The 25,590-nt window shown below is 37.4% G+C and overlaps 1 protein-coding gene across 3 annotated transcripts in view; it reads left to right on the forward strand.

Moving 5' to 3' along the window:
• MTMR2 (myotubularin related protein 2) overlaps positions 1–25,590 on the forward strand; it is a 105,725-nt gene that overhangs the window by 58,285 nt on the left and 21,850 nt on the right. For 2 of the 3 annotated variants that reach the window (XM_043897893.1, XM_043897901.1), the window contains 5 exons: positions 6,805–6,880; positions 13,278–13,372; positions 13,535–13,645; positions 16,250–16,351; positions 17,421–17,504. In XM_043897893.1, coding sequence (XP_043753828.1) covers positions 6,805–6,880; positions 13,278–13,372; positions 13,535–13,645; positions 16,250–16,351; positions 17,421–17,504 — 468 coding nt within the window. The remainder of the gene's footprint in view (positions 1–6,804; positions 6,881–13,277; positions 13,373–13,534; positions 13,646–16,249; positions 16,352–17,420; positions 17,505–25,590) is intronic. The other variant, XM_043897932.1, reaches the window with a different exon arrangement.

Below are 25,590 nucleotides of genomic sequence, written 5' to 3' on the forward strand. Positions count from 1 at the left end.
TTGTAATATAGTTTGAAATCAGGAAGTATGATGCCTCCAACTGAGTTCTTTCTCCAGATTTCTTTGGCTCTTCAAGATCTTTTGTGGTTTCGTACAAAAGGTCTTTCTATTTCTGTTGAAAAATATCAGTGGAATTTTGATAGGGATTGTATTGAGCTTTTTATTTTAATGTCAAAATTTACCTCTTTTTATATTGTATATTCATGAAGAAATTACACTGGCTCTAGTTATTTTTAATAGTCTTTTCCTTTAAACTATGTAATATGTTTAAAATTAAGTGGTTAGTGTACACATCCTATTACAGAATTTGAGTTTTCTGAATCTCACGGTATATTTACCTTTATCAGTGAGATGTACATGTTCATATATTTTCATGTTACTTTTAGCGTTCATTTCAACTTGAACTCTTTTCAGCCTTTTTTTTTTTGTAAGGCAGATCTAGTAGTGATGGTTTTTGTGTGACAGACCTAACTTTTATTCATCTGGGAAAGTTTTTATTTCTTCTTCATTTCTGAAGGATACCTTTGTTGGATTGAGTATTCTTGCTTGTTGGTGGTTTCTTGCTTTGAATAAAAGAAATGTGGAATATCATTCATTCCACTCTCTCTTCACCTATAAGGTTTCTGCTTGGAAATCTGCTGATAGCCTAAAGGGGCTTCCTTTGTAGGTTACAGTCTTTATCTTACTGGTATTAGGATTTTCTGTTTGTCTTTGATTTTCGCAAGTTTCATTATAATGTGTCTTAGAGATAATGGGGGGGATCTGTTAGCTTCATGAACTTGGATGTGCAGCCTTCTCTCCAGGTTCGGGAAATTCTCAGTCATTATTATTTTTTTTAAATGAGCTTTAGTTACCCCTTTCCTTTCTGTTCTCCTTCTGGAACTCTAATGATTTTGCTGTTTATTCTTGATAGTGTCCTATAGATCACATAGACCCTTCTTATTCTTTTTCACTCTTTTTTCTTTGTTCTCCTCTGACAGAGTTATTTCAAAGTTCTGTCCTCTAACCATGGATTCTGTCTTCTGCCTGTTCTGCTGTTGATGCTTTCTCTTACAGTCTTCGTTTCATTCATTGAATTCTTTAGCTCCAGAATCTATGTTTAGTTCTTTTAATGATTTGTCTCTGTTTATTTCTCCTTTTGATCATGTATTGTTTTTCAGATTTTGTAACATTTTCTCTTTATTTTCTTGTAGCTCATTGAGTTTCCTCAGATGGCTATTTTGAATTCTTTATAGGATAAATCACATTTCTCTGTGTCTTTGCCTTATGATCTTTTGGTAGTGTCAGGTTTCCCTTATTCTTCATGTCCCTTCTAGTTTTACACTGCTGTTTTGGCACTCGAAGTAACAGTTAACCTCCTCTAATCTTTACTAGCTGAGAGATACTTTTTGTTGCTCTGGTTTATGTTCTTGGGAAGGGTGATACTGCAAAGGTCTTCCTACCCACTCTAATGTCCAAACTTGTATTTTTCTTGTTGTTCTGAGGGGAGTGCTAGAACTTCTTTAGAAACCCGAACTTCCATAAAGGCTTTCTCATATGTGGGTATCTGCCCAAGTCTGTGTTTTCCAGGTCCTGCAGTTAAGAGGAGGTAGAGTCAGTTCACAGGCTCCTGCTGGCTCCACATCCTGTACCAGAATCTTTCTGCTTGCTTACACATTGTTACACATTCTGCAATGCTTACACATTGCTCAGGTGGATGAGGCTCCCTCTAGGTCCTTCAGCGTATGATGCTGGGTTCCATAGCTCACATGAGGCACTTTTGTTCATTGTTAGATGCCAAATTTTAGATGTTAAAGGGCAACAAAAACGAGAGACGTCTTATGCTGCCATGATGCTAACATCACTCCTCTTGCTGCTTTCTTTAGAACAGTAAGTTGCTTGCTATTCTGTAGCTAAGTCTAGGAGCTTAATAGTTCAAGAGTTAAATATGTGGTTCCCATTATGATATCCTATCTCAAATATTAATCCTTGTGTATTTTAGAGCAGAGGAGTAAAGCACCATGTGAATAAGCCATTGTGACAAGAGACAGTGCAATTTATGTTGATACTTCTGTTAAGTGAATAAGTGTTTTCTTACATTTTAATAGCACCTTGCAAGTCCCTTTATGATGCAGTGATCTCATTTCATATTCACAAACTTGTAAGGTGGATATTAATATTACCCTAATAATATAAATGATGAAACTAAGACTCAGAGTTGTGTGGTGGAAGTAAATGTTTTTTGGTTTTTGTTTTTTTGTGTTTTTTTTTTTGTTTTTGACTGCAGGGTAGTTAGGATGTAAAACTTGTCTTTACTGGATACCACAAATTTATTATATATATTTTAATTTTCATTCCCACTTTTCAGCTTAATTACTGCCTCAAGTAATTTCTTTTTCTTTTTTCAAAAGCAGGACACATATGCTATATTTTGGTGACTTGGCATATCTGAGAATGACTTCCATATTAGAGTGATCACAGTCTTTTCCTTTAAGAATCCAATAACATTTTCTTATTGTTTTCTGGGATATAGTTTTACAGAGAAGCCTGAAGGTAGCTGGGTTTTGCTTTTGTATGTAAATTCTCTTTAAAAACATTTTGTCTATATAGCCATAGTTTGTCTTTTAATTACAGTTCAAAAATTTTTTGCTAAAATGTACCCATATATGTCTCTGTTCATTGATTTTTTTTTTTTTTTTAATTTGGAACACGGTAAACTAGTCTGATCAGCAAATATAGAATATCTCTATTCGTTTCTAAAACATGTTCTTCAGTTACATGTTGGATTATTGCTTTTAACCAGTTTTAATTTTTTCCTTTAGGGAATAGAATTATTTTATTTGTTATCACCTTCCCTCGTGATTTTTGCATCTGTTCTTCTCTACAAATTCTTAGAGGACGTTCCATGTTTGCCCTCTACATAAATGCTGCTTTTTAAATAATTCATTCAGTTCTTTATTAATACCAGCACAGATTTTATTTCTGCTATTACGTTGAAATCTTTTGTAAGCAGTTCCTTGTTTTACCCATTTCTCTTAGTCTCTGTCTCCTTTCTGTTCCTGTCTCCTAGGGGGTTGTGGCTAGTTTACTTTCAGGTATGCAGATAGCTTACAGATTGTTTCTGCTAATGCTTATAGAAATTATTTTCAGAGGACTGCTGTTTTTTTTGAGCTTCAAGCTGATACTTCTTGTCAAATAATCTTTTCTTCTAGGCTCCCCACCACCCCCTTTTTTCCCTCTGGTTTTGTTACGGATAGATTTGTTTGGAGTCAGTGTTTGCCAGTAAGCAAAGTGTCCGGATTGCCCTTGGCCTGCCTTGTTGAGTTGTTTGAGCTTCTTTTTGTGCCAGTATCTTGAGCTCTAAGTGAGTTGTTCATGTATAAACTCCAGTGTATGCCTGTTATTAAAAGTCTGTCATCTGGTGCAGAGTTTCCAAATAGTGCTGTCCATCTTGCTCTCTTCATTGTCTTGCTCTCTGAGGTTCTAGTCAGAGAGTATGAGAGAGCCTACCGTTCTCGACACGTACTGCTGACATGCATTTCTCTGTCTTTTCTCACTTTGCAAAGTTTTACTTACGAAGATTATACCTCCTCATGCACCCATGCCTCTGCCAGAACTGCCTTTGTCTCCACGCCTGCAGTGCACATATTTTCTGGGGATTGTGGCTTCCTTCTGAATGCAGAAATATAGACAGAGAGGAAACCGTGGGGAACAACACTAACAGCTGGGAGAAGTAAACCTGTGCAGTAGAGAACACGTGTCCAGCCTTGTGAGCGACATGAGTGAGTGACATTTCCAAATCAAGCGGTAGACAGTGGGCACAGAGTAAAGTATCTTCCCTTTATATGATCTTTCACATGTTTGGTTTTTCAGTATGCTGTGTGTTAGTTATTATTCGTGTCTTTTGTTTTCATAATTAGTAGAAATTCTTATCAGATTCTGGCAGTCTTGTTAGTCTAAATATTTTGCTATTATTGATGGAAAATACTTGTTAAGTATATTTTTGTGTCAACTCTGATATAAATACTTTGTGTATTAACTCATTTAATTTATAACAACCCTTTTGTGGAGTACTGTGATTATGACCGTTTTATAGATGGGGAAAATGAGGCATAAAGAAGTTGAACACCTTGTCTAAGAGTACCTAGATAGCATGTAGCATAGTAAGAATTTGAAGCCAAGAAGTCTGTATATATTTGCATTGTGCAAGTTTTCATCCTGATTTTCTGTACCTTCATAGGCCCACCCTCACTCCTTCCTTCCCTCCTTATCTCTTTTCCTTTTTTCTTACATTTCTTTTATGACTACATAAAAGATTGTATCAGGAAGTAGCAATGAGATACCGTTAAAAAGTGACCTTTTTTGAGTTCTAGAATGTGGAATATTAAAAAGTATATATGTGTGTATATATTTTAGTTCTTTAGGTATTGCTTTATGAAATTATTAAATTTTCAAAAGTGAATTTGTGCAGCTTGCGGATGTGTTGAAGAGAAGTAATTTGTTCTTTGTAGTTCTTCCTTTATTGACCTTGGTGAGTATTGGGCTGTGGCAGTAATTTCTAACCCTTTTTTCTCATCCTCCCTAAGTGCACAGCTTAAACTTGGGAATGACTTGATTATCAGTAAGAATTAGATTTGTTGGATTAGCGCTGCTCAATTCAGGCACCGATAGACTGATGGCTATTGAGCACTGGAAATGTGGCTGGTCTGGTTGAAATGTGCTAGAAGTATAAAACATACTCTGGATGTTGAAGGCTTAGTATGAGTAAAAGAATATAAAGTATCTTTTACTTAAAAATACTTCTTATATCTTGAAATGACTGTTTTTGAATTGTTGGATTAAGTAAAATATATTATTAAAACCAATTTTGACTGTTTCTTTTTACTTTTTTTACTGTTAAAAGATAGTTAAAAATTATGTATGTGCCTGGTATTTTATTTTTGTTGGGAATTCAAAAATGTGTGCACTATGGTGTCTCTTCCCAGCCTCTGGTAGGGAGGAAAACAGACAGCCGTTAGAGCGGGGGGTAAGTGCCAGAGAGGGGCCCGTGCCTGCAGACCTCTGACCTAGCTTCAACGGCCCGTGGAAGGTGACCTTTAAGGCAGTTGCAGTACCTTGTGTTTTCTTCCTTTTTACCTTCTCTTGAGGACTCTCGGTCTACTTTTTGGATGGAAGGAAATAAAAAGTCAAATGCTATATAACAAAAAAAAAGTGTGAGTCTTTTTTCTAGATGTTTTGGTTCTCAGTCTAATGAAACGAATCAAGGTTGGAGTGGAAGGTCTGAGTCAGCTCATAGACCACTGCTCGCCCCCTCCCGCGAAACTGACTTTGACAGTCACATGGCTGGTAGCGCCTCTTGCTCAGTGTGGAACACAGATCGATTTGAGATCTCTTCAGTATCTGTGGGACACACAGAGGGAGCGGTTGGATGTGTGGAACTGGAGTCCAAGAAAAATATTGGCTGACGATATAGATTGAAGTGAGGTAAAGTCATAGGTAAGGTATGAAATCAACAGGAAGTGAGTAAAGTGAGAAATGGACAAACATCTGAGAAATAAGGTTGAGAAAAGGGAACAGAAGGGTCATTGAAAAAGAGTGGCCAGAGAAGGAAGTGTTTAGCCAGGAGAGTGTGCTCTCAAGGAGCAGGTAAGTGCAGGTAGCATCGGATGTAGCTAGGAGATAGAAATAAAGACTGAGAAATACCCATTGTCTTTAATAACGAGGTTACTGGGGAGAAAGGGCTTCCCTGGTGGCTCAGACGGTAAAGCGTCTGCCTGCAACGCAGGAGACCCAGGTTCGATCCCTGGGTTGAGAAGATCCCTGGAGAAGGGAATGGCAACCCACCCAGTCCTCGTGCCTGGAAAATCCCATGGATGGAGGAGCCTGGTAGGCTACAGTCCATGGGGTCACAGAGAGTCAGACAGGACTGAGCAACTTCACTTTCACCTTCTATTGGAAAGAAATCAGGTTCCCTGAAGAGGTTGGGTTAGGTGGCAAAGCCAGATTGCAGAAGGTTGAGGAACTAATGGAAGGTGAAGAATTGGAGACAGTGAAGATTATCGATTTGCAGTGAAAGAGGTGAAAGTTAAGGCTTTTGAAAGGTCGTGGGATATACTTAGCATAAAACAGTTGCATGTGTGTGTGTGCGCATGTGTTCTATGGGTTGTAAATCCGTTAGAAAACCATGATTCTGCATCTTTACATTCTTGGAATCCAGTGTAATACTCTTCATAAGGTAACTACTCAGTAAGTGTTGTTGATCTTGATTTTAATTTATTAAATATCTCTTTTTCAACAAGATTCTTTATCAGCATCATTTCCAGATTTTCTAAACATTAAATCTACATAAAAGTTTGATTTTATGTAAGTCTTAATGCAGTAGGGCACTTGAATATGGCTGAAGGGAAATAAAATGAGCTTTGTAGTCCACCAAAACTATAATTCAAATCTAGGCTCTGACACTTTTTAGCTATAGGATTTTTTACAAGGTAATTGTTGCTTCTGGCCTCTTTTTCCTTATCTAAGAAACGAGGATAATGATACCTTTCCTTATAGGGCCATTGTAGGAGTCAATAAAAAACATAAAGTGTTTTGTGTAGTATCTTATACAAAGTAGGCACTCAGTAAATGTTTTGTAGAAAAACAGCAACTTCATGTGTTACACATGCCAACATTACAGTCTTTAAAATTTGATTTAAAGTAGTGTATGTGATATAATGCTATTTAAATAAGACCAAGTATACTCAGTTGAAATTTAAGTTAAAAATTAGCCTTTGAATAAAAAATTGTTTCTTTTCTTGCCTTCTCCTCTCTTTTCCAATCCAGGTCCTGAGGGAGTCTAACAAATTAGCAGAAATGGAAGAACCACCCTTGCTTCCAGGAGAAAATATTAAAGACATGGGTCTGTAATGGTATTCTTTGTCCAGTTTCCTCCTCTGTGGCTGTACAGACTAGCCAGTGTTTTCGCGTACACAGGACAGGCTCTCTGTGCAGACACCTCCTACTGGACAGACTCCTTCCTGCTCCCAGTGTGTTCTCGGTCTAGACCTACTGACTGTATTTGGGTTTTAACTAATGGAAGCATGCCATTGAGTTATATTTTGCTGCTTTTCTGGTTTGAAAGAAGGTGACTTATTTTAAAAACTGTTGTGGAATTCCATCACAGTAAATTTTATTATTTTGAATTACTGCAGTTAGATAGTGGGTTGACTAGATAAAAAATTGAATTGTCACTTTGTACAAGTAATTTTTTCTGAAACATATTCTCTCTTTTTACTTCTTTATTTTTCCTCCTTTGAATAAATTTGTCAATTTTTGGATAAATATATTTCATCTCCATTGCAAAGTGAGTGCTTTGCATGTCAGTGCCTTTCTTTATCCAACCCGAGTAACTAAGTATTAACTTACTGTGTGGACTGGGGACTGGAAGCACACTGTCAAGCTGTTTTTTTGTCCTTATGCTTTTACTTTGTTTCATTTGTGTGATAATACACAAAATACCCATAGCTCTTGTATCTTTAAGATATCTATTTATATATTGAAGTATAGTTGACTTACAGTATTAGTTTTAGGTGTTCAGCATAGTAATTTGATATTTTTGAAGATTAAACAGCATGCATAGTTATTATAAAATATTGACTATATTCCTTGTGCTGCATATTACATCCTTTTAAGTTGTTTATTTTGCAACTGGTAGTTTGTAGTTCTTAATCCCCTTTACCTGTTTTGCTCCTTTCCCCACCCCTCTACCCCCTAATAACCCCTACTTTGTTCTCTGTATCTGAGTCTGTTCTGTTTTGTTATATTTATTCCTTTGTTTTGTTTTTTGATTCTACATATAAGTGAAAATATATGGTGTTTGTCTTTCTGTATGACATATTAAATATAATATCCTCCAGGTCTGTTCATATTCTCACAAATGGCAAGATTTCATTCCTTTTTAGGTGTTCATTAACAGAGGAATGGATAAAGAAGAAGATGAGGTATATACCGAATAACCATATGATCCAGCAGTTCCACTCCTGGGTCTATATGTGGGGGAAAAAAAGCATTAATTAAAAAAGATACACACACCCCGATGTTCATAGCATTATTTACAGAGGCCAAGATATGGAAGTGAACTAAGTGTTCGTCAGTAGATGAATAGATAAAGAAGATGTGGAGTGTTTGTGTGTATATATGGGAATGTTTGTGTGTGTATGACATGGAATACAACTCAGCCATAAAAAGGATGAAACTTTGCCATTTACAGCAACATGGATGAACTTAGATGAAGTGAGTTAGAGACATACTGTATGATATCACTTATATGTGGGATCTAAAAAGTACAACAAACTAGTGAATACAACAACAAAAGAAGTAAACTCACAGGTATGGAGAGCAAACCAGTGGTTACCAGTGGGTGGGGGGAGGGGCAGTGTAGAGGCAGGAGGTTAAGACACACATGCTATTGGGCATAAAGTAGGCTACAAGGCTGTATTGTACAACACGGGGGATATAACCATTATTTTATAATAACGATAAATGGAATACTACCTTTAAAAATTGTGAATCACTGTGTTGTAAATCTGTAACTTAACTGTATAGTAGAGCAAGTACATGTCAGTTAAAAAATGAAAAGGTTATATGCTTGTATCCACAAAAGAACTCTAAAGAAATAGTGTAAGATGATTAAGAAAAAGATGTGGTATACACACACTCACACACACATACACAATGGAATGTTATTCAGCTGTTAAAATACTCATAGCTTTTGAGAAATAAAGTAATGTGTAGGCAAATACAGCAGATGATTTCTTAGTCACTTTTCATTTTATCATCAATCATAATTTTAAAAAGAACTTGAAAGTGATAGTCGCTCAGTCCGACTCTTTGCAACCCCATGGACTGTAGCCCACAGGCTCCTCTGTCCATGGGATTCCCCAGGCAAGAATACTGGAGTGGGTTGCCATTCCCTTCTCCAGGGGATCTTCCTGATCCAGTCATTGAACCCGCATCTCTTGTGCCTCCTGCAATGCGGGTGGATTCTTTACCATCTGAGCCACTGGGGAAGTCTTAAGCCAAGTGTCATTTATTTGTGTAAAAATAAGCAGGCCAAAGGGGACCTATCCTCTGTTGTTGTTGCCTATGGCACATTTAATTCCTTCATGTTTAGCATTTCTCTCTTCTTACTTTTAACTCTTGGTTGAATACTTGCCCATTCCTTTTTTTCCCCCTACTCACTTCAGGTATCCTAAGTTCTCCTGAGCTACTTACTCAGTAAGGTGTTATGTATTATTACTACTTGATCCTATATAATAATGATAGTTATCATTACTGAGTGCTTACTGTCTGATTTAATCATCCTCACAGTGACCTTCTGAGAAAGATGCTGATCCCATTTTGCAGATGAAGAAACTAAGGCATCAGAAGACTGCCTGGCTAGTAAAGTTATATCTAGCACTGTAACAGTTTTTTTCCCTCTTCTAAGCCTAAAAGCATATGCTATTTCCACTATGATAAATAACCTTATAAAATAGTTTCAAGTTATCACTCAATCCCTTTTGTTATCTTCTTTTTTAGATAGCAACACTCCATTTAGGACTTCATCTGTGGCTTGTTTCCCTTTCCTCTCTTATTTGTTCTTTTTGATTGATGATATCTAAGTTAGTAGCTTTACCTACCATGTCTTTACTGATGACTCCAAAATTTGTTGCTTCTAATGTGAACCTCTGTTCTAATACAGATAAACAATGCCTGCATCTTAGACACACGGCCATGGGTATTCTATAGATACCCTTATACCCAACATATCCAAAACTGAAGTCATCACCTATATTTCTAAATTTATTTCTTTTCTTCTGTCCATCAGTTAACATTAACACTGGTTGTCCATTCACTCAAGGCAGAAATCTGGGAGTCATCTTCAGCTGCTTTTCTTTTCTGAGCTCTGATAGTCAATCAGTTACCAGATCAGGAGGAGTAATCTCCAAAAATTTATTGAGTGTTATCTTTTTCTCTCAATTTTCATGAGCCGTTGGTATAGTATTTATGTTAAATTTCAGGTATTTAGGAGTTTAGGAGAGAGATCAGCTTAGAAGTCATATTTTGGAACCATCAGAATATGGATATTTGTTGAAAATGAAAGTATGAAAATAACTCAGAGTGTATGGAGTAAAAATAGGGCCAAGAACATAGCTTTGGTAGGCATTTTACAGTTATATGGTAGAAGAAGAACCAGGGAGGAGGAAATTAAGAAGGAATGAAGAGAATGTGATACAGTATGAATTAGATCCAGACTATATACTTTGTGCAAATAATCGCTTTACTTTCCCACATCTGTGTTAGGTTCTTCTCTTCACTGAATGCTGAGTTAGCATCTCTAACATCTAAAGGGCACTAACCATTGGGGCACGGCTCTCATGCCTGTGTTCCTTGAACCTTCTCTGATCCCATAGCTTAGTGGACTTGCCTCCTTTATCTTATTTAGAGTGTGTTTTTGTGCCTCTCTGCACAGATTGTATGCTCTTGTATATTACATTTATTTGCATATACTTTGCATCCTTATAGATATGTATTCTCAAAGTCATTTTGGTCTACCCCATAGAAACTATTATGGATTCTTTGTGAGCTTAGGAAAAATTTGAGAAGATCAGTAAATCTAAGCTCTTTTAGCATCTGGCAGTGTTAGTATTGCAAAATTTAGAGAAATACTTAATATATTAAATAAGATACTCTGATTCAAATCATCAGATAGACTTGATTATTCAAAAAATTAAATGTCATATAAAGTATGAAAAGTGAAAGTGAAGTCTCTCAGTCATGTCCGACTCTTTGCGACCCCATGGACAGTAGCCTACCAGACTCCTCCGTCCATGGGATATTTTTTTTTTTTCATTTATTTTTATTAGTTGGAGGCTAATTACTTTACAATATTATAGTGGTTTTTGTCATACATTGACATGAATCAGCCATGGATTTTCTAGGCAAGAGTACTGGAGTGGGCTGACATTTCCTTCTCCAGGGGATATTCCCCCCCGGGGATTGAACCTGGGTCTCCCACATTGCAGACAGATGCTTTACCGTCCGAGCCACCAGGGAAGTATGAGGCTAGAGTACCCTTGAGTGTATTAATTCATGTAGAAAATTAGTTCATATGAAAAATTCATTTACATTAGCCCAACTAACATTCTTAGTTGGGCTAATGTAAATTTGCAGTTTAGACATTTTTTAAAAGTCACGGTGGTGTTAGAGACATCAACAGAATGCTCCAACAGTAGCTGCAGTAGTCGAAGGGTGTTGGCCTGGGCACGTCATCAGCAGAGGTGGCCTCAACTGCGGTATTTCACCCTTTAACACAGGAGACAGGCCGTGTCACTTGAGTGGCTTAAAAGTGGCTTGAGAGCAACACAGTTGAGTTAGTCACACAATTGTGTCCAACTCTTGCTGGCCCCATGGACTGTAACCCGCCAGGATCCTCTGTCCATGAAAATTTCCAGGCAACAATACTGGAGTGGATTGTCATTCTTTTCTTCAGGGGAAGGGGATCTTCCTGGTGCAGGAGACCCAGGAATTCAACCTATCGTCTCCCGTGTTACAGGCAGATTCTTGACCATCCAGGCCACCAGGGAAGCCATTTGCGTGGTGCTCTGGAAGGAGGTTTCAGTTTGCATTCATGGAAACTGCACTAAGTCCTAATCTTAGCAGTTACTGTTCTGAAGCATTAGGCAGTTTGTTTTACTTCTGCGAACCCTGGTGTTCTCGTCTGAAAATTGTAGGTACTTAGAGGTCTTAATGTTTGAAGGTGATTTTGAAGGTTAAGGCAGGTAGTCAAGGTGAAAAGTGCTTTATAAATTCTGTCAGTGCTGGTTATTATTGTCATTTGCTCTGATAAGGTTCCTGGTCAAAGTCTTTCTTCTACTTGGTACAAGCCCTGCTGGGCATAAATTCCCTCTTCATAGTGACCTAGTTGCTACCAGCCTGAGGAAGAAGATAAAAGGGACAGAGCAAAGCAGACCCTAATGATGATAATAGTAACATAGCTATAAACTCTTGTGTTTGGTAGAGTACTTTTAGTTTTGGAAGTACATTCATGTATATTATTTCATGGTTTTATAATAAAGTGGAAGTTGTAGCAAAAACTTTGGACTGGGACTAACAGGGACATAGCCTGTAGAAGGGTACAGAATAATAAGATTGATTTTCTTGTGTGAGTGAAGAAAATTGGCTCTGGAAAGAATCCAGGAATGTTTTTAGTAACATTGAGTAAAGCTTTCCCAATTGAGGTAAAAATTCATAAGGGCAAGAAATTGTATGCAAGGCAAATTTATGTATCTTTCTTTAATGATGGGTTTATTTAATTTTAATAGCTTCCCTCTAATGAAACATTGGAAATGCATTGAAAACAGTGATTAAAAAAATGTAGCTCATACTTGTACATTCCCAAGGGAGCCATTTTGAAGGTTAGAAATGTATGTTAGAAGATCAGTCTCATTTCAAATTCCATACTAAGCGGTCAGTCCTTCACAGTGAGGAATAGAAAGCAGACTCAGGAAGTTGCCTGCCTTATTAAGCATATTTCATGTTCCTACGTTTTCCCAGAAGCCCCTTGAAAGGTTCTTAGAAGTTTTTTGCTTCTAATTGTGCCTTAGTTTCTTGGAACAATGAAGATACTCCTTTATCTGCTGATTTGCTGCAATGATGACATAGCAGGGATTTATGAATATTTTAAAATAGAAAAACCTTTGTATTGGGCATATGAATGCTACCATATTAAGTATTAATTAATGCATGTTTTAAAAAGATAATACTGTATAGATTCATCATTAAACATTAAACAGTGTGATTATTTCTCTACAAAGTTTGACATCTGTTTCTTAATCAGGTACCTAATACCCTCTTATTATGCTATTATATTTTTCTAAGAAATCATAGTTCATATACATTTTATTTTCTCTGCAGTATTTTCCCCATAAATATAATCAGGTCAGGAGTTTCTGGTATTATGTTTTAGGTATTGTATGTTCAGGGGAATGTTGACAAACTAGACTACGGTCAGAAGAAAACCAGTGGACTGGGGAAGATGTCCCTCTGTCTCCTTAGTCCTTCCCACTTATTCTGCTTTCCCTCCCCAGATTGTAGTGTGTGGTTGGAAGCTTGGATTTAGCTCCCGAGGTCTCTTGGAATCACTGATTCTGTGATTTTCAAGCATAATTTAAACTAGCGGTCAGAATGCTATTAAATTTTATTTGTGAAAGATCAGAGTGCAGTTTTTAATAGTGTACAATAGAGAGTAAATTGCGGGCTCTTTTTCTTTTCAGCCAAAGATGTAACTTATATATGTCCATTCACTGGTGCTGTACGAGGAACTCTGACTGTTACGAATTACAGGTTATATTTCAAAAGCATGGAACGGGTAAGACTTGCTGGATTAGATTTTTTTTGTGTACATCTGTGTGTTGTTTGTTCATCTTTAATCATTTTTAATTAAAACATTTCCAATTAAATATTTTTCTCAGCTGTAATTATACAGTATTAATTGCTCGGTTTTAATTTTTTTTTTTCTTCCTTCTTTTAGGATCCCCCATTTGTTTTAGATGCTTCTCTTGGTGTTATAAGCAGAGTAGAAAAAATTGGTGGTGCTTCTAGTCGTGGTGAAAATTCTTATGGACTGGAAACTGTGTGCAAGGTGAATGTTGTAATATGTATGCAATTTTTTTTTGGTTTGGAAAGCTTTCTATTAAATAGAGCCAGTGTTTAGAAATTGGTTTCCAAAATATCAAATGGATTTCATGTTAGAAGCATCATTCTAGTAGAATAAAACAACATTTAGGAGTAATAAAAAGGTGATCTGTTGTGAATTTAATTTACAAATTAGAAACATAAGGCTCTGAGCAGTTAAGACTCATAGTACTTTGTAGTGAAAGAACTGATTATGATATATTTACCTCTTTCCTATTTTTAGTTTTCATAATTTTTCTGCTTCTGAAACAGTAGTGGGGAAGACTTCGTTTGGTAGACCATCTGTATTTTATTATCTAACTCATTCTATAAATGCATTGATACTTATCCCTTACAGTGAACAATGTCGGATTCGTGATCTCTGAAGATTTAGATTTGGGACTACCTCTTGATCACTCAAGAGCTGCTGTGTAGCAGAGTTTTATTAAAGTATAAAAAGGGACAGGGAAAGCTTCTGGCTTAGACATCAGAAGGGGGACAGAGAGTGCCCCCTTGCTAGTCTTAGGAAAGGGAGCTGTATACCTTTTCAGTTGGCTGTTATAGGAAATCAGAAGAATGTCTCAAGGTTGTAAAGGTTTTACCACACCCACTCCCTTGGTTTACATTTTAAGATAATGGGATTAGAACTAACAATAGAAAGATCTTACCAGACCCACTCCCACAATGTACATTGTCAAATAACAGGGTTAGTCAGAAGGTTCTCCAGAAGGAAAAACATGTCCTCAAGCAGGATACATAGTTACTATATAATCCTTAATACAGAGTTTAAGTTGTTTTGTTGTGTAATCATCAGCTCTGGGTTTAAAGAAAAAATGTTTTATGTGATTAAGATGAAGGAATGTAGAAAACAGTTTGTCCTTTTCTCCTTCTTGAGAACTCCAGACCCCTATCTCCTCCTTGAGAGCCCCAGACACCTTTCTCCTCAGGGACCCCGGACTTCTTATCAACCTACCTAGGAATTCACTCTCTCAATACTTGCCTTAGATTGTTAAAGTAATTTTAGCATTTAGTCATAGATATTTAATATTGATACTGTTGTCACTTCCAAGGTCACTCTTCTCCTTACTATGGCCTAATGTACACCTGTGTCCATCTCGCTGTGGGTCAACTTTTTCCTTTCATTTTGCTGTCAGTGCCAAAAATGTAAAAACAGAACAAAAAAAAAAGCAACAGCACATTCATAACTTTAAAGATCCTTTCTTATGCCAATCTTAGAAGTTTTATCAATCTAGTATTGAAACTAATGCCTTACTAATTACCTGCATGCTTTTCAATTATCGTTGGAAGGCCTTTAAGAGCATAATAGGTGTCAGCCAAGTGACAGGCACATTGTCTCCTGATTGCTTTTCTGTGATATAGGAGTAAATACAGCATAGATGGATATAAGAGGGCATGGAAGAGGGTGATTGGGAAATTTTGATCATTTTAAATATAACTTTTTCCATAGAGCAAGACCATTATCAGTAAACTCAGACATTTGTAGGGCCCCTGCTACTGTACTTTTGGAGAACTCTATGTTTAACAGAATGGTTGTGAATATCTATTTGTTGTAAAAATATTCACTAAGGAAAACAAAAAAGCTTAGGTTCTCACACGTTGGTTTAAAATGTTGGCCTTCTAATTTTGGATGAGATTTGTAATAAAATGTTCTACTTGTTCATCTACTGTAGGTGCATTGTAGTTTCTCTGCTCATTTTTACAGGATGCAGTTTAATGAGGCTATTTTGAATTCTTTCTAGATGAAAACAAAACAAATAGTCTTGAAATTATTCTTAATCCCAATTTTTTTTAGTGCTGCTAAGATCTCACTAAATTGGAACGTGAGTATCTACATTCAGTCTGAGTATAGAAACCTGCTTGAAAACAAATAAGGGAAGGGAACTTTGGTTTTTATATCTGAGTACAGAGCCTCGATGATATCAACCAAACTATTCAGAGTTTTTGCTAGTGTATGTTTGAAGAGCTTGGGACCTGGAATGGAAGCAGACCTTTAGGCAGAGTTTTGGTTTTATCTGTCTGGTAGCCAGAGACTTAGGAATTAAAGATCCAATGGAAGTGAGTCCTGGGAAGGTATTATAAATAGGAAAATGATCACCAAGCATAATTGGAATGAAGACTTTATGAAATATATAACAATAGCTAATCAGATTTTTGGTAGGGAAATTCATAACAGAAAATGGCCTTTAACAGGGAAAGGACATACTGTTGATAGTGTGTATCAGTCATGTAATACCGTGATTTCAGATATAACATCTTAATCTCCTGTGCCTACATGATGCTGCCTCCTTCACTGGCCCAACTTGAATTCATAAACAGAGGGGAGTTTTCTGTCCTCCGAATCCTACCTTGTATCAGAGTTCCTGTGTTTATTTTTATTTCTCTTAATAAGGCGTTGTAATTTCCCTTCCTGCTGGAGCTGTTGTCTGACTTATTTTTGTATCCCTCATTCACAGATCTTAACGTTTTATGAGATAGTTCCAAGTTGCCTTATTTATTTATTAAAAAAGCGAGCAAACAGTGATAGGTGACTTGAATCCCAACTCTTTTCTAGGATATTCGGAATTTACGGTTTGCCCATAAACCTGAGGGGCGAACAAGAAGATCAATATTTGAAAATCTAATGAAGTACGCATTTCCTGTCTCTAATAACCTGGTAAGAGATTTCTTCTATCTTTGAAAAAGTTGTGTTATAATTATTGGTATAGTGTAGAGAAACTTGTCTAGGCTATCTAGAATCTTGGTGTTTACAATCTCACTTTGCCTTTTAACCAGATGTATAGTTTATTTAGGTTTAATTTAATCTATGGGACCAGTTTTTTTAAGGTATAAAATGAGGAAGCTGGACTGATTTCTGAGGTCCATTCCTGTAGACTGACATTGTTTAATTATGTCATCTTTTTATCCAGGATGTTTCCATGATGAAAAGCTGTATGTGAAATCTTTTTAATTGAGAGCTGAGAGTTAAGTCTAGCAATATTAGAAGGAAAGGGTGGATAAATACTTAGAGCTGAGTTTCTTCTGTGTGCTAGTAACAGTGTTAGGTTTCCTCATTTATTTTACATAATCTAATGTCCAAAGTAGCTCTATTATCTATCCATATTTTAAAGTTGAAACCAGAAGCAGGTAAACAATTAACTCAGTGGCACAGTTAGTAAGGAGTAAAATTTAGAATCAGTTTTGGTCTTTTGACTCAAGTTTGAATGCTTTTCATCATAGTTGTTCCTGCCATTCTGTCCATATTAATGATAAATTAAATTTTCTATTTTGGTACACAGATTGCATGCCCACAAATAAAAAGTCTTTTCAGCGTGTCTTAGAAAATGTTGCATAATCTGTAAAGCTGCTTAACGGCTGACGTTTGTGATGTCAAATGAATTAATTATATCAGAAGTTGTCTTTTTTATGTGATATCTTTCATTATTTAGAAGTAAACCTAAAACAGCTGCTAAAGATATCTGAAGGAATTATGGTAATATGTTAACTTTTGATAAATCTTGGTGGCAGGGCTTTGTGCTTTTCTGTGTTTGAAAAATATAAAAAAAACAATAAACTTTCAAAATTACAAAACAAAAGCTAAAACAACAATTTAAAAAAAAGTATACCAATACAAAATATCCTTGCAGATAAGTAAATGAAAACTTGGGGTATGATAGAGTTACATTTCTGTTTCATTACCTTCTTAAAGGTCTTTTTTAGCTATTAACTCTGTTTACTTTTTGTAGTCTCTTTTTGCTTTTGAGTACAAAGAAGTATTCCCTGAAAATGGGTGGAAGCTATATGACTCTCTTTTAGAGTATAGAAGGCAGGTAAGTACTTAAAAAAAATTTATTTTTTAATATTCTATATTCTTTAATACAACAAAACTTCCATGAATAGAAGTGAACAAACAGCTTTATATAGTTCTGTGGTTTTTTGTTTAAAGTAATAACCCATAATGAAAAAAAAGTCAGAAAAAATATGTATAGCTGAATCACTTTGCAGTGCATCTGAAACTAATGCAATATTGTAAATCAGCTGTACTCCAATTTAAAAAAGAGTAAACAAGCAGATATACACATTCAGAAAAGAGAATTATGAGATTAGGAAATGCAGTAATCAGAATAGAGCATTGGACTCTACGTTAAATGATACAGATGCTTTATGGTCTTTGACTTTAAAAGATTAAAAATTAACCTATTAATTTATTAACTTTTTACTGGAGAGTTAGGCACTTTGTCTCTGGCTCAACTACGTTAAAGTCTGGTGGTGAGGACCCTTCTTGGTGTAGTAGTTTATTACCAAAGAAAATGAAGATAATCTCTTTTTTTCCTGTTTCTTTGCTTGTTTTCATTGAAGTATAATTGACATACATTATATTAGTTTCAGGCGTATCACGTAATGATTTAATATTTATATCTATTGTGAAATGATTACCACAGTGTCTTGTAACAGCTCAACTGTGTCACCATACACAGTTACAGAATTTTTTTTCTTGTGGTGAGATCTTTCAAGATTATTCTCTTTGCAACTTTCAGACATCCCCTACAGTATTAATTATGGTTACCATGCTGTATATTATCCCTGTAACTACATTAACTTTATAATTGGAAGCTTGTCCCTTATGACTTCCTTTACCATTTCTGCCCACTCCTGACCCCGTACTTCGAATAATCAACCATCAGTTGGTTCCCTTTATCTATGAGTTTGGGTTTTTGTTGTTTTTGTTTTTTAATTCGACATGTAAGTGAGATAGTCATACAATATTTGCTTTTCTGTTTTATTTCACTTAACTTATGTCCTCAGTTCCATCCATGTTGTCACAGAGTGACAAGATTTCATTCTTTTTCATGGCTGAATAAAATTCCATTCAAGAGCCAACTCATTGAAAAAGACCTGATGCTGAGAAGATTGAAGGCAAAGGAGCAGGAGCAGCAGAGGATGAGATGGTTAGATAGCATCACCGGACATGAATCTGAGCAGACTCCAGGAGACAGTGGAGGACAGAGGAGCCTGGTGTGCTGCAGTCCATGGGGTCTTAGAGCTGGACGTGACTTAGTGACTCAGCAGCAATATAATTCCATTTTTTATATATGTGTATATAAGTGTGTGTTTATGTGTGCTCAGTTGCTCAGATGTGTCCTCCTCCTTGTGACCCCATGGACTGTAGCCTGCCAGTCTTCTCTGTCCGTGGGATTTTTCAGACAGGAATACAGGTGTGGGTTGCCATTTCCCCCTCCAGGGGACCTTCCCCACCCAGGGGCAAACCTGTGTCTCCTTCATTGGTAGGTGGATTCTTTACCACTGAGCTGCCTGGGAAGCCCCCGTATATTATTATGTATATATATTACATTTTCTTCATTCATTCATTCATCACTGGGCACTTAACATTGTGTCCACGTCTTGGGTGTTGTAAATAATGCCGCAGTGACAGGGGGAGCACATATCTTTTTGAGTTAATGTTTTCAAAGTGGAATTGCTGGATCATGCAGTAGTTCTGTATGATCTTTTCAATGTTTTGAGGAACCGCCATGCTGTTTCCCATAGTGCCTGTACGAATTTGCATTCGCAGCAGCAGTGCACGAGGGTTCCTTTTCCTGTGCATCCTCACCAACACTTGTGGTTTGGTTTTCTGTTTTTGTTTTTTTCTTTTTTGATTACGATTCTAACAGGTTTGAGGCGCTACCTCATTGTAGTTTTGACTTGCATTTCCCTTACATTAGTGATGTTGAACATTGTTTCATGTGTCTGCTGGCCATTTGTATGTCTTTGGGAAAATGTTTATTCAGATCCTTTTCTCATTTTTAATTGGACTTTTTGTCATTTTTAAGTTCTTTATATATTTTGGATATTAGCAGCCTTATCAGATACATGGCGCTGTATGAACTGGAGAAAATATTTGCAAATCATGTATCTGAAAAGGGCATTAATATCCAAAATATATGAAGAACTTGAACTTTAACATAAATGTTGAGACTAAAGATAAAGCATCAGAGCATTCCTTTGTCTTCTTGTAAATTAAAAGTTGAATTCAGTAATTCACTGGATAAAATTCAAAAGATATAAAAGGATATACTTTTTTTATTATTATTATTTTTTTTTATTAGTTGGAGGCTAATTACTTCACAACATTTCAGTGGGTTTTGTCATACATTGATATGAATCAGCCATAGATTTACATGTATTCCCCATCCTGATCCCCCCTCCCACCTCCCTCTCCACCCGACTCCTCTGGGTCTTCCCAGTGCACCAGGCCCGAGCACTTGTCTCGTGCATCCCACCTGGGCTGGTGATCTGTTTCACCATAGATAGTATACATGCTGTTCTTTTGAAACATCCCACCCTCACCTTCTCCCACAGAGTTCAAAAGTCTGTTCTGTATTTCTGTGTCTCTTTTTCTGTTTTGCATATAGGGTTATCGTTACCATCTTTCTAAATTCCATATATATGTGTTAGTATGCTGTAATGTTCTTTATCTTTCTGGCTTACTTCACTCTGTATAATGGGCTCCAGTTTCATCCATCTCATTAGGACTGGTTCAAATGAATTCTTTTTAACGGCTGAGTAATATTGCATGGTGTATATGTACCACAGCTTCCTTATCCATTCATCTGCTGATGGGCATCTAGGTTGCTTCCATGTCCTGGCTATTATAAACAGTGCTGCGATGAACATTGGGGTGCACGTGTCTCTTTCAGATCTGGTTTCCTCAGTGTGTATGCCCAGAAGTGGGATTGTTGGGTCATATGGCAGTTCTATTTCCAGTTTTTTAAGAAATCTCCACACTGTTTTCCATAGCGGCTGTACTAGTTTGCATTCCCACCAACAGTGTAAGAGGGTTCCCTTTTCTCCATACCCTCTCCAGCTGGGCCAGCATTTTCCCCAGCTGTCCCAGCTCATCTCCCTTTAGGAAATAATGTTACTCACCACTTGTATATCCTTTCAGAGATTTTATGTGACAAAGCCTGTATATGTGTGTACATTATTTCTTTTTTTTAAAGCAGATAATAGCATTCTCTGCATGCTGTATGTTTCTTTCTCATTTAATACATTTTGGAGATTATACCATCTCAGAATACATGGGCTTCTATTCTTTTTTTCTTTGGAAGTGAGATACCGTTCACATGCCGTAAGGTTTTCTGCTTTAAAGTGTACACCCCCCTGTTTAACATGCGACGCTGTGCAGCGGTCAGCACAGTCTGCTGCCGGAGCATTTAGGGGACTCCACGTTTGAATGCAGGCTCTAGCTCTTGCTTAGTTCTCACTCTTAGATGCAGTGCCTTTATTTTTCACTTAGTGAGAAGAACTACCTTAATGGTATTTTGAGGAGTTAGTGTGATATGCAGGAAGGTGCATTGTAAACCATAGAAATCTATCTAAATGATTATTATTGTATTTATTACATTGTAAAGCTCTAAAAGCAAATCATATTGGTTGGCTTTTTGTGTGCTTTTGCTGAAGTGCAAGAGGAAAGTGCCTAAAGAAATTAGATTATATATTTTTTAAATGGGCAAAACTATGAATAACCATTTAAGTTTTCTGTATGGGAGAATATTCCTTTAATTGTCTCTTGACACATGTAGTGATTTACAGAGGACTCTGAAATTTGTGGGTAAGGTAAAGAGAAATTATCAGATTGGTAATTATTAATATAATTATTTTAATTATTATTAATTAATTAAAAATTATTAATGATAAAAACCAGTAAATGAAAAATGAGTATGGTCTTCTGCACAAATAATCATATTGGTAGATATCTTGGTTAAGAAATTTGTAGAGGACTCAAGTACAGCCAAGGAGGATAGAAGTTTATTCTCCGAGTTGAGATGTAACTAACAAGGAAAGCTGTAATCCAGTTAATTTGATTGTAAATTGACTGACAAATGGATACATTAACTGAAGGGTGGTGATTTCGTGGAGAGTAGAAAGATGTACGTCAGAGATAACAGTTGTCAGTATGTCTTTAACACTGTCTACAAAGAAAGTATACGCTGACTAGCCAACTCCAGTTTGCTGCTTGGAAGGCAGTTCCTTTAGTGGAGGTGGTTATATCAACTTCTCTAAGAATGAGGGGGACGAGAGCCATTAGGTAATGGCTTACCTCAAAGATTCTACTCCCACCTAGCCATTTTTCTGAAGTGTGCTGTGTGCTCAGTCACTTGAGTTATGTCTGATTCTTTTGTGACCCCAAGGACTGGTAGTCCACCAGGCTCCTCTGTCCATGGGATTCACCAGGCAGGAATACTGGAGTGTGTTGCCATGCCCTCCTCCAGGGTCTCTTCCCGACCCAGGAGTCAAACCCTTATCTCCTGTGTCTCCTGAATTGCTGAGCCACTGGGGAAGCCCATTTTGTTTTTTCTGAAGAATATGACACAATCTCAGTGGTAACACTGGTAACATTGCTGGGTAACATTCTCCCTGGCAATGATTTTTCAAGGATATGGGAAGATGGTGAGAGAGAGTTAGCTACCTGGATTCAGGGTGGTACAGATCTCTCAGGAGATCTGACCCTTTCAGCTTTGACTCCATATTTTTTAAAAAAACTTCAGAAACCAATTTTTCTTCTTGTAGAAGCTTCCTTAATGTTTCATTGATTTCTTCCTTTGTTAATCAGAGTCATGAAGCACCTATAGTGTATTAGCGGTTGAAACAGAAAGACACAATCCTGACTCCCATAGTATACATGTTTAATGGCATATTCAAAGAAATAAACTAATAATCAAAATATATGGTTATGAATCCTGTGATTAATAGAGCAAGTACGCAGGTGAGAGAACATGATGCCATCTGGAAACGGAAGGTGTTTGGTTTAGGCTGGATTACAGCAAGCACTGGAGAATGCTGCAGAGAGGCCAGAGATCAGCAGGGAAAGGTAGGAATGTGAAGGTCTTTGCCAAGTCCTGTGTAGAGTTCTAAACTTTATCTGAAAAGAAACAGGTAGCCATTGACAGTTTTAGGCAGAATGACATGATAACTTTTGCATCTTAAAAGAATTTTGAGGCAGTGTGGAGAATGGATTGCAGAGGTACAGGAGAGAAGTGAGGTTTGAGAGAAGTGAGCAAACTTTTCTGACTTTTGGAAGAAAAAAAATCCTAAAAATTGGTCACTGATTGGATGAGTTAAAGATAGCACTCAAGTTTCTTGGTTCTAGACCATTCAGGTATGACCTAAATCAAATCCCTTATGATTATATGGTGGAAGTGATAAATAGATTTAAGGGACTAGGTCTGATAGAAAGAGTGCCTGATGAACTATGGACAGAGATTCGTGACATTGTACAGGAGAGGCAGGGATCAAGACCATCCTCAAGAAAAAGAAATGCAAAAAAGCAAAATGGTTGTCTGAGCAGGTCTTAACAAATAACTGAGTAAAGAAGAGAAGCAAAGGAGAAAAGGAAAGATATTCCTATTTCAATGCAGAGTTCCAAAGAATAGCAAGGAGAGATAAGAAAGCCTTCCTCAGCAATCAGTACAAAGAAATAGAGGAAAGCAATAGAATGGGAAAGACTAGAGATCTTTTCAAGAAAATTAGAGATACCATTTCATGCAAAGATGGGCTCAATAAAGGACAGAAATGGTATGGACCTAACAGAACCAGAAGATATTAAAAAGAGGTGGCAAGAATACACAGAAGAACTATACAAAAAAGATCTTGATGACCCAGATAATCACGATGGTGTGATCACTCACCTAGAGCCAGACAACCTGGAATGTGAGGGCAAGCAGGCTTTAGGAAGCATCATTACGAACAAAGCTAGTGGAGGTGATGGAATTCCAGTTGAGCTATTTCAAGTCCTGAAAGATGATGCTGTGAAAGGGCTGCACTCAATATGCCAGCAAATTTGGAAAACTCAGCAGTGGCCACAGGACTGGAAATGGTCAGTTTTCATTCCAATCCCAAAGAATGCTCAAACTACCACACAATTCCACTCATCTCACACGCTAGTAAAGTAATGCTCAAAATTCTCCCAACCAGGCTTCAACAATACGCAAACTGTGAACTTATAGATGTTCAAGCTGGTTTTAGAAAAGGCAGAGGAACCAGAGATCAAATTGCCAGCATCCGTTGGATCATCAAAAAAGCAAGAGAGTTCCAGAAAAATGTCTATTTCTGCTTTATTGACTATGCCAAAGACTTTGTGTGGATCACCAGAAACTGTGGAAAATTCTGAAAGAGATGGGAATACCAGACCACCTGACCTGCCTCTTGAGAAACCTGTATACAGGTCAGGAAGCAACAGTTAGAATTGGACATGGAACAACAGACTGGTTCCAAATAGGAAAAGGAGTACGTCAGGGCTGTATATTGTCACCCTGCTTATTAAACTTATATGCGGAGTACATCATGAGAAACGCTGGGCTCTGTGAAGCACAAGCTGGAATCAAGATTGCCGGGAGAAATATCAATAACCTCAGATACTCAGATGACACCACCCTCACGGCAGAAAGTGAAGAAGAACTAAAGAGCTTCTTGATGGAAGTGAAAGAGGAGAGTGAAAAAGCTGCCTTAAAACTCAACACTCAGAAAATGAAGATCATGGCATCCGGTCCTGTCACTTCATGGCAAATAGATGGGGAAACAGTGACAGACTTTATTTTTTTATTTTTTATTTATTTATTTTTTCTTGACAGACTTTATTTTTTTGGGCTCCAAACCCACTGAAGATGGTGACTGCAGCCATAAAATTAAGACGCTTACTCCTTGGAAGAAAAGCTGTGACCAACCGAGACAGCATATTAAAAAGCAGAGACATTACTTTGCCAACAGGTCCATCTAGTCAAAGGTCTATCTAGTAGTGAATTTTTCCAGTGGTCAGGTATGGATGTTGGACTATAAAGAAAGCTGAGCACCAAAGAATTGCTGCTTTTGAACTGTGGTGTTGGAGAAGACTCTTGAGAATCCCTTGAACTGCAAGGAGATCCAACCAGTCTGTCCTAAAGGTGATCAGTTCTGGGTGTTCATTGGAAGGACTGATGCTGAAGCTGAAACTCCAATACTTTGGCCACCTGATGTAAAGAGCTGACTCATTGGAAAAGACCCTGATGCTGGGGAAGATTGAGGGCAGGAGGAGAAGGGGGTGACAGAGGATGAGATGGTCTTGGATGGCATCACCAAGTTTGAGTAAACTCCAGGAGTTGGCGAAGGACAGGGAGGCTTGGCGTGCTGCAGTCCATGGGGTCGCAAAGAGTTGGACACGACTGAGCTCCTGAACTGAACTGGTTTGTTGATTGAGCACTTCATCTATAAACTCACCAGTTCATTGTACGTTTTTTTTTTTTTTTAAATTATTGCATGTAAATACATTGTAAACGTCTCTACTAAACCTGCCTTTTATTTCTAAAAATAAGTTTGGATTTTACCTGAACATAAAGTCAAGGAAGGCAAGAGGGAAGGAGAGATGTAGATCATAAGTAGTAAGTTGGGGCCAGGCAAAGTAAATGGGGTAAATAGTATGTAAGGCACCGATGTTAAAATGACGAGTATAAATGGAAGCTCTGTTGATAATATTTACCACATGATTCCTGGGAAGGAATTTTGCCTCCTTTTTGATTAAAATTTGGTTAATTTACTGTTGGCTGCGCTGGGTCTTTGTCACTGGGTCAGGCTACTTCTGCTTGCAGTGCACAGGCTTCTCGTTGCTGCGGCTTCTCTTCCCGCGGAGCAGGGCCTCGGGTGCGGGCCTCGTAGCTGCGGCACGCGGGCCCTGGGCCACGCAGGCCCCAGCAGAGGCTCGGGGATTGTGGCATGTGGCTTAGTTGCCCCATGCCATCTGTGATCTTCCTGGACCTGGAATAGAACCCCTGTCTCCTGCATTGGCAGGTATATTCCCATCCACTGTGCCATCAGGGAAGTCCTCCCTTCTTTCTAAATTTTAATATCTTCCTGGGTGTTTGGCAACAGCTTGAGAAATACCCC

Source organism: Cervus elaphus, chromosome 1 (assembly GCF_910594005.1).
Source record: "Cervus elaphus chromosome 1, mCerEla1.1, whole genome shotgun sequence".
NCBI lineage: Eukaryota > Metazoa > Chordata > Mammalia > Artiodactyla > Cervidae > Cervus > Cervus elaphus.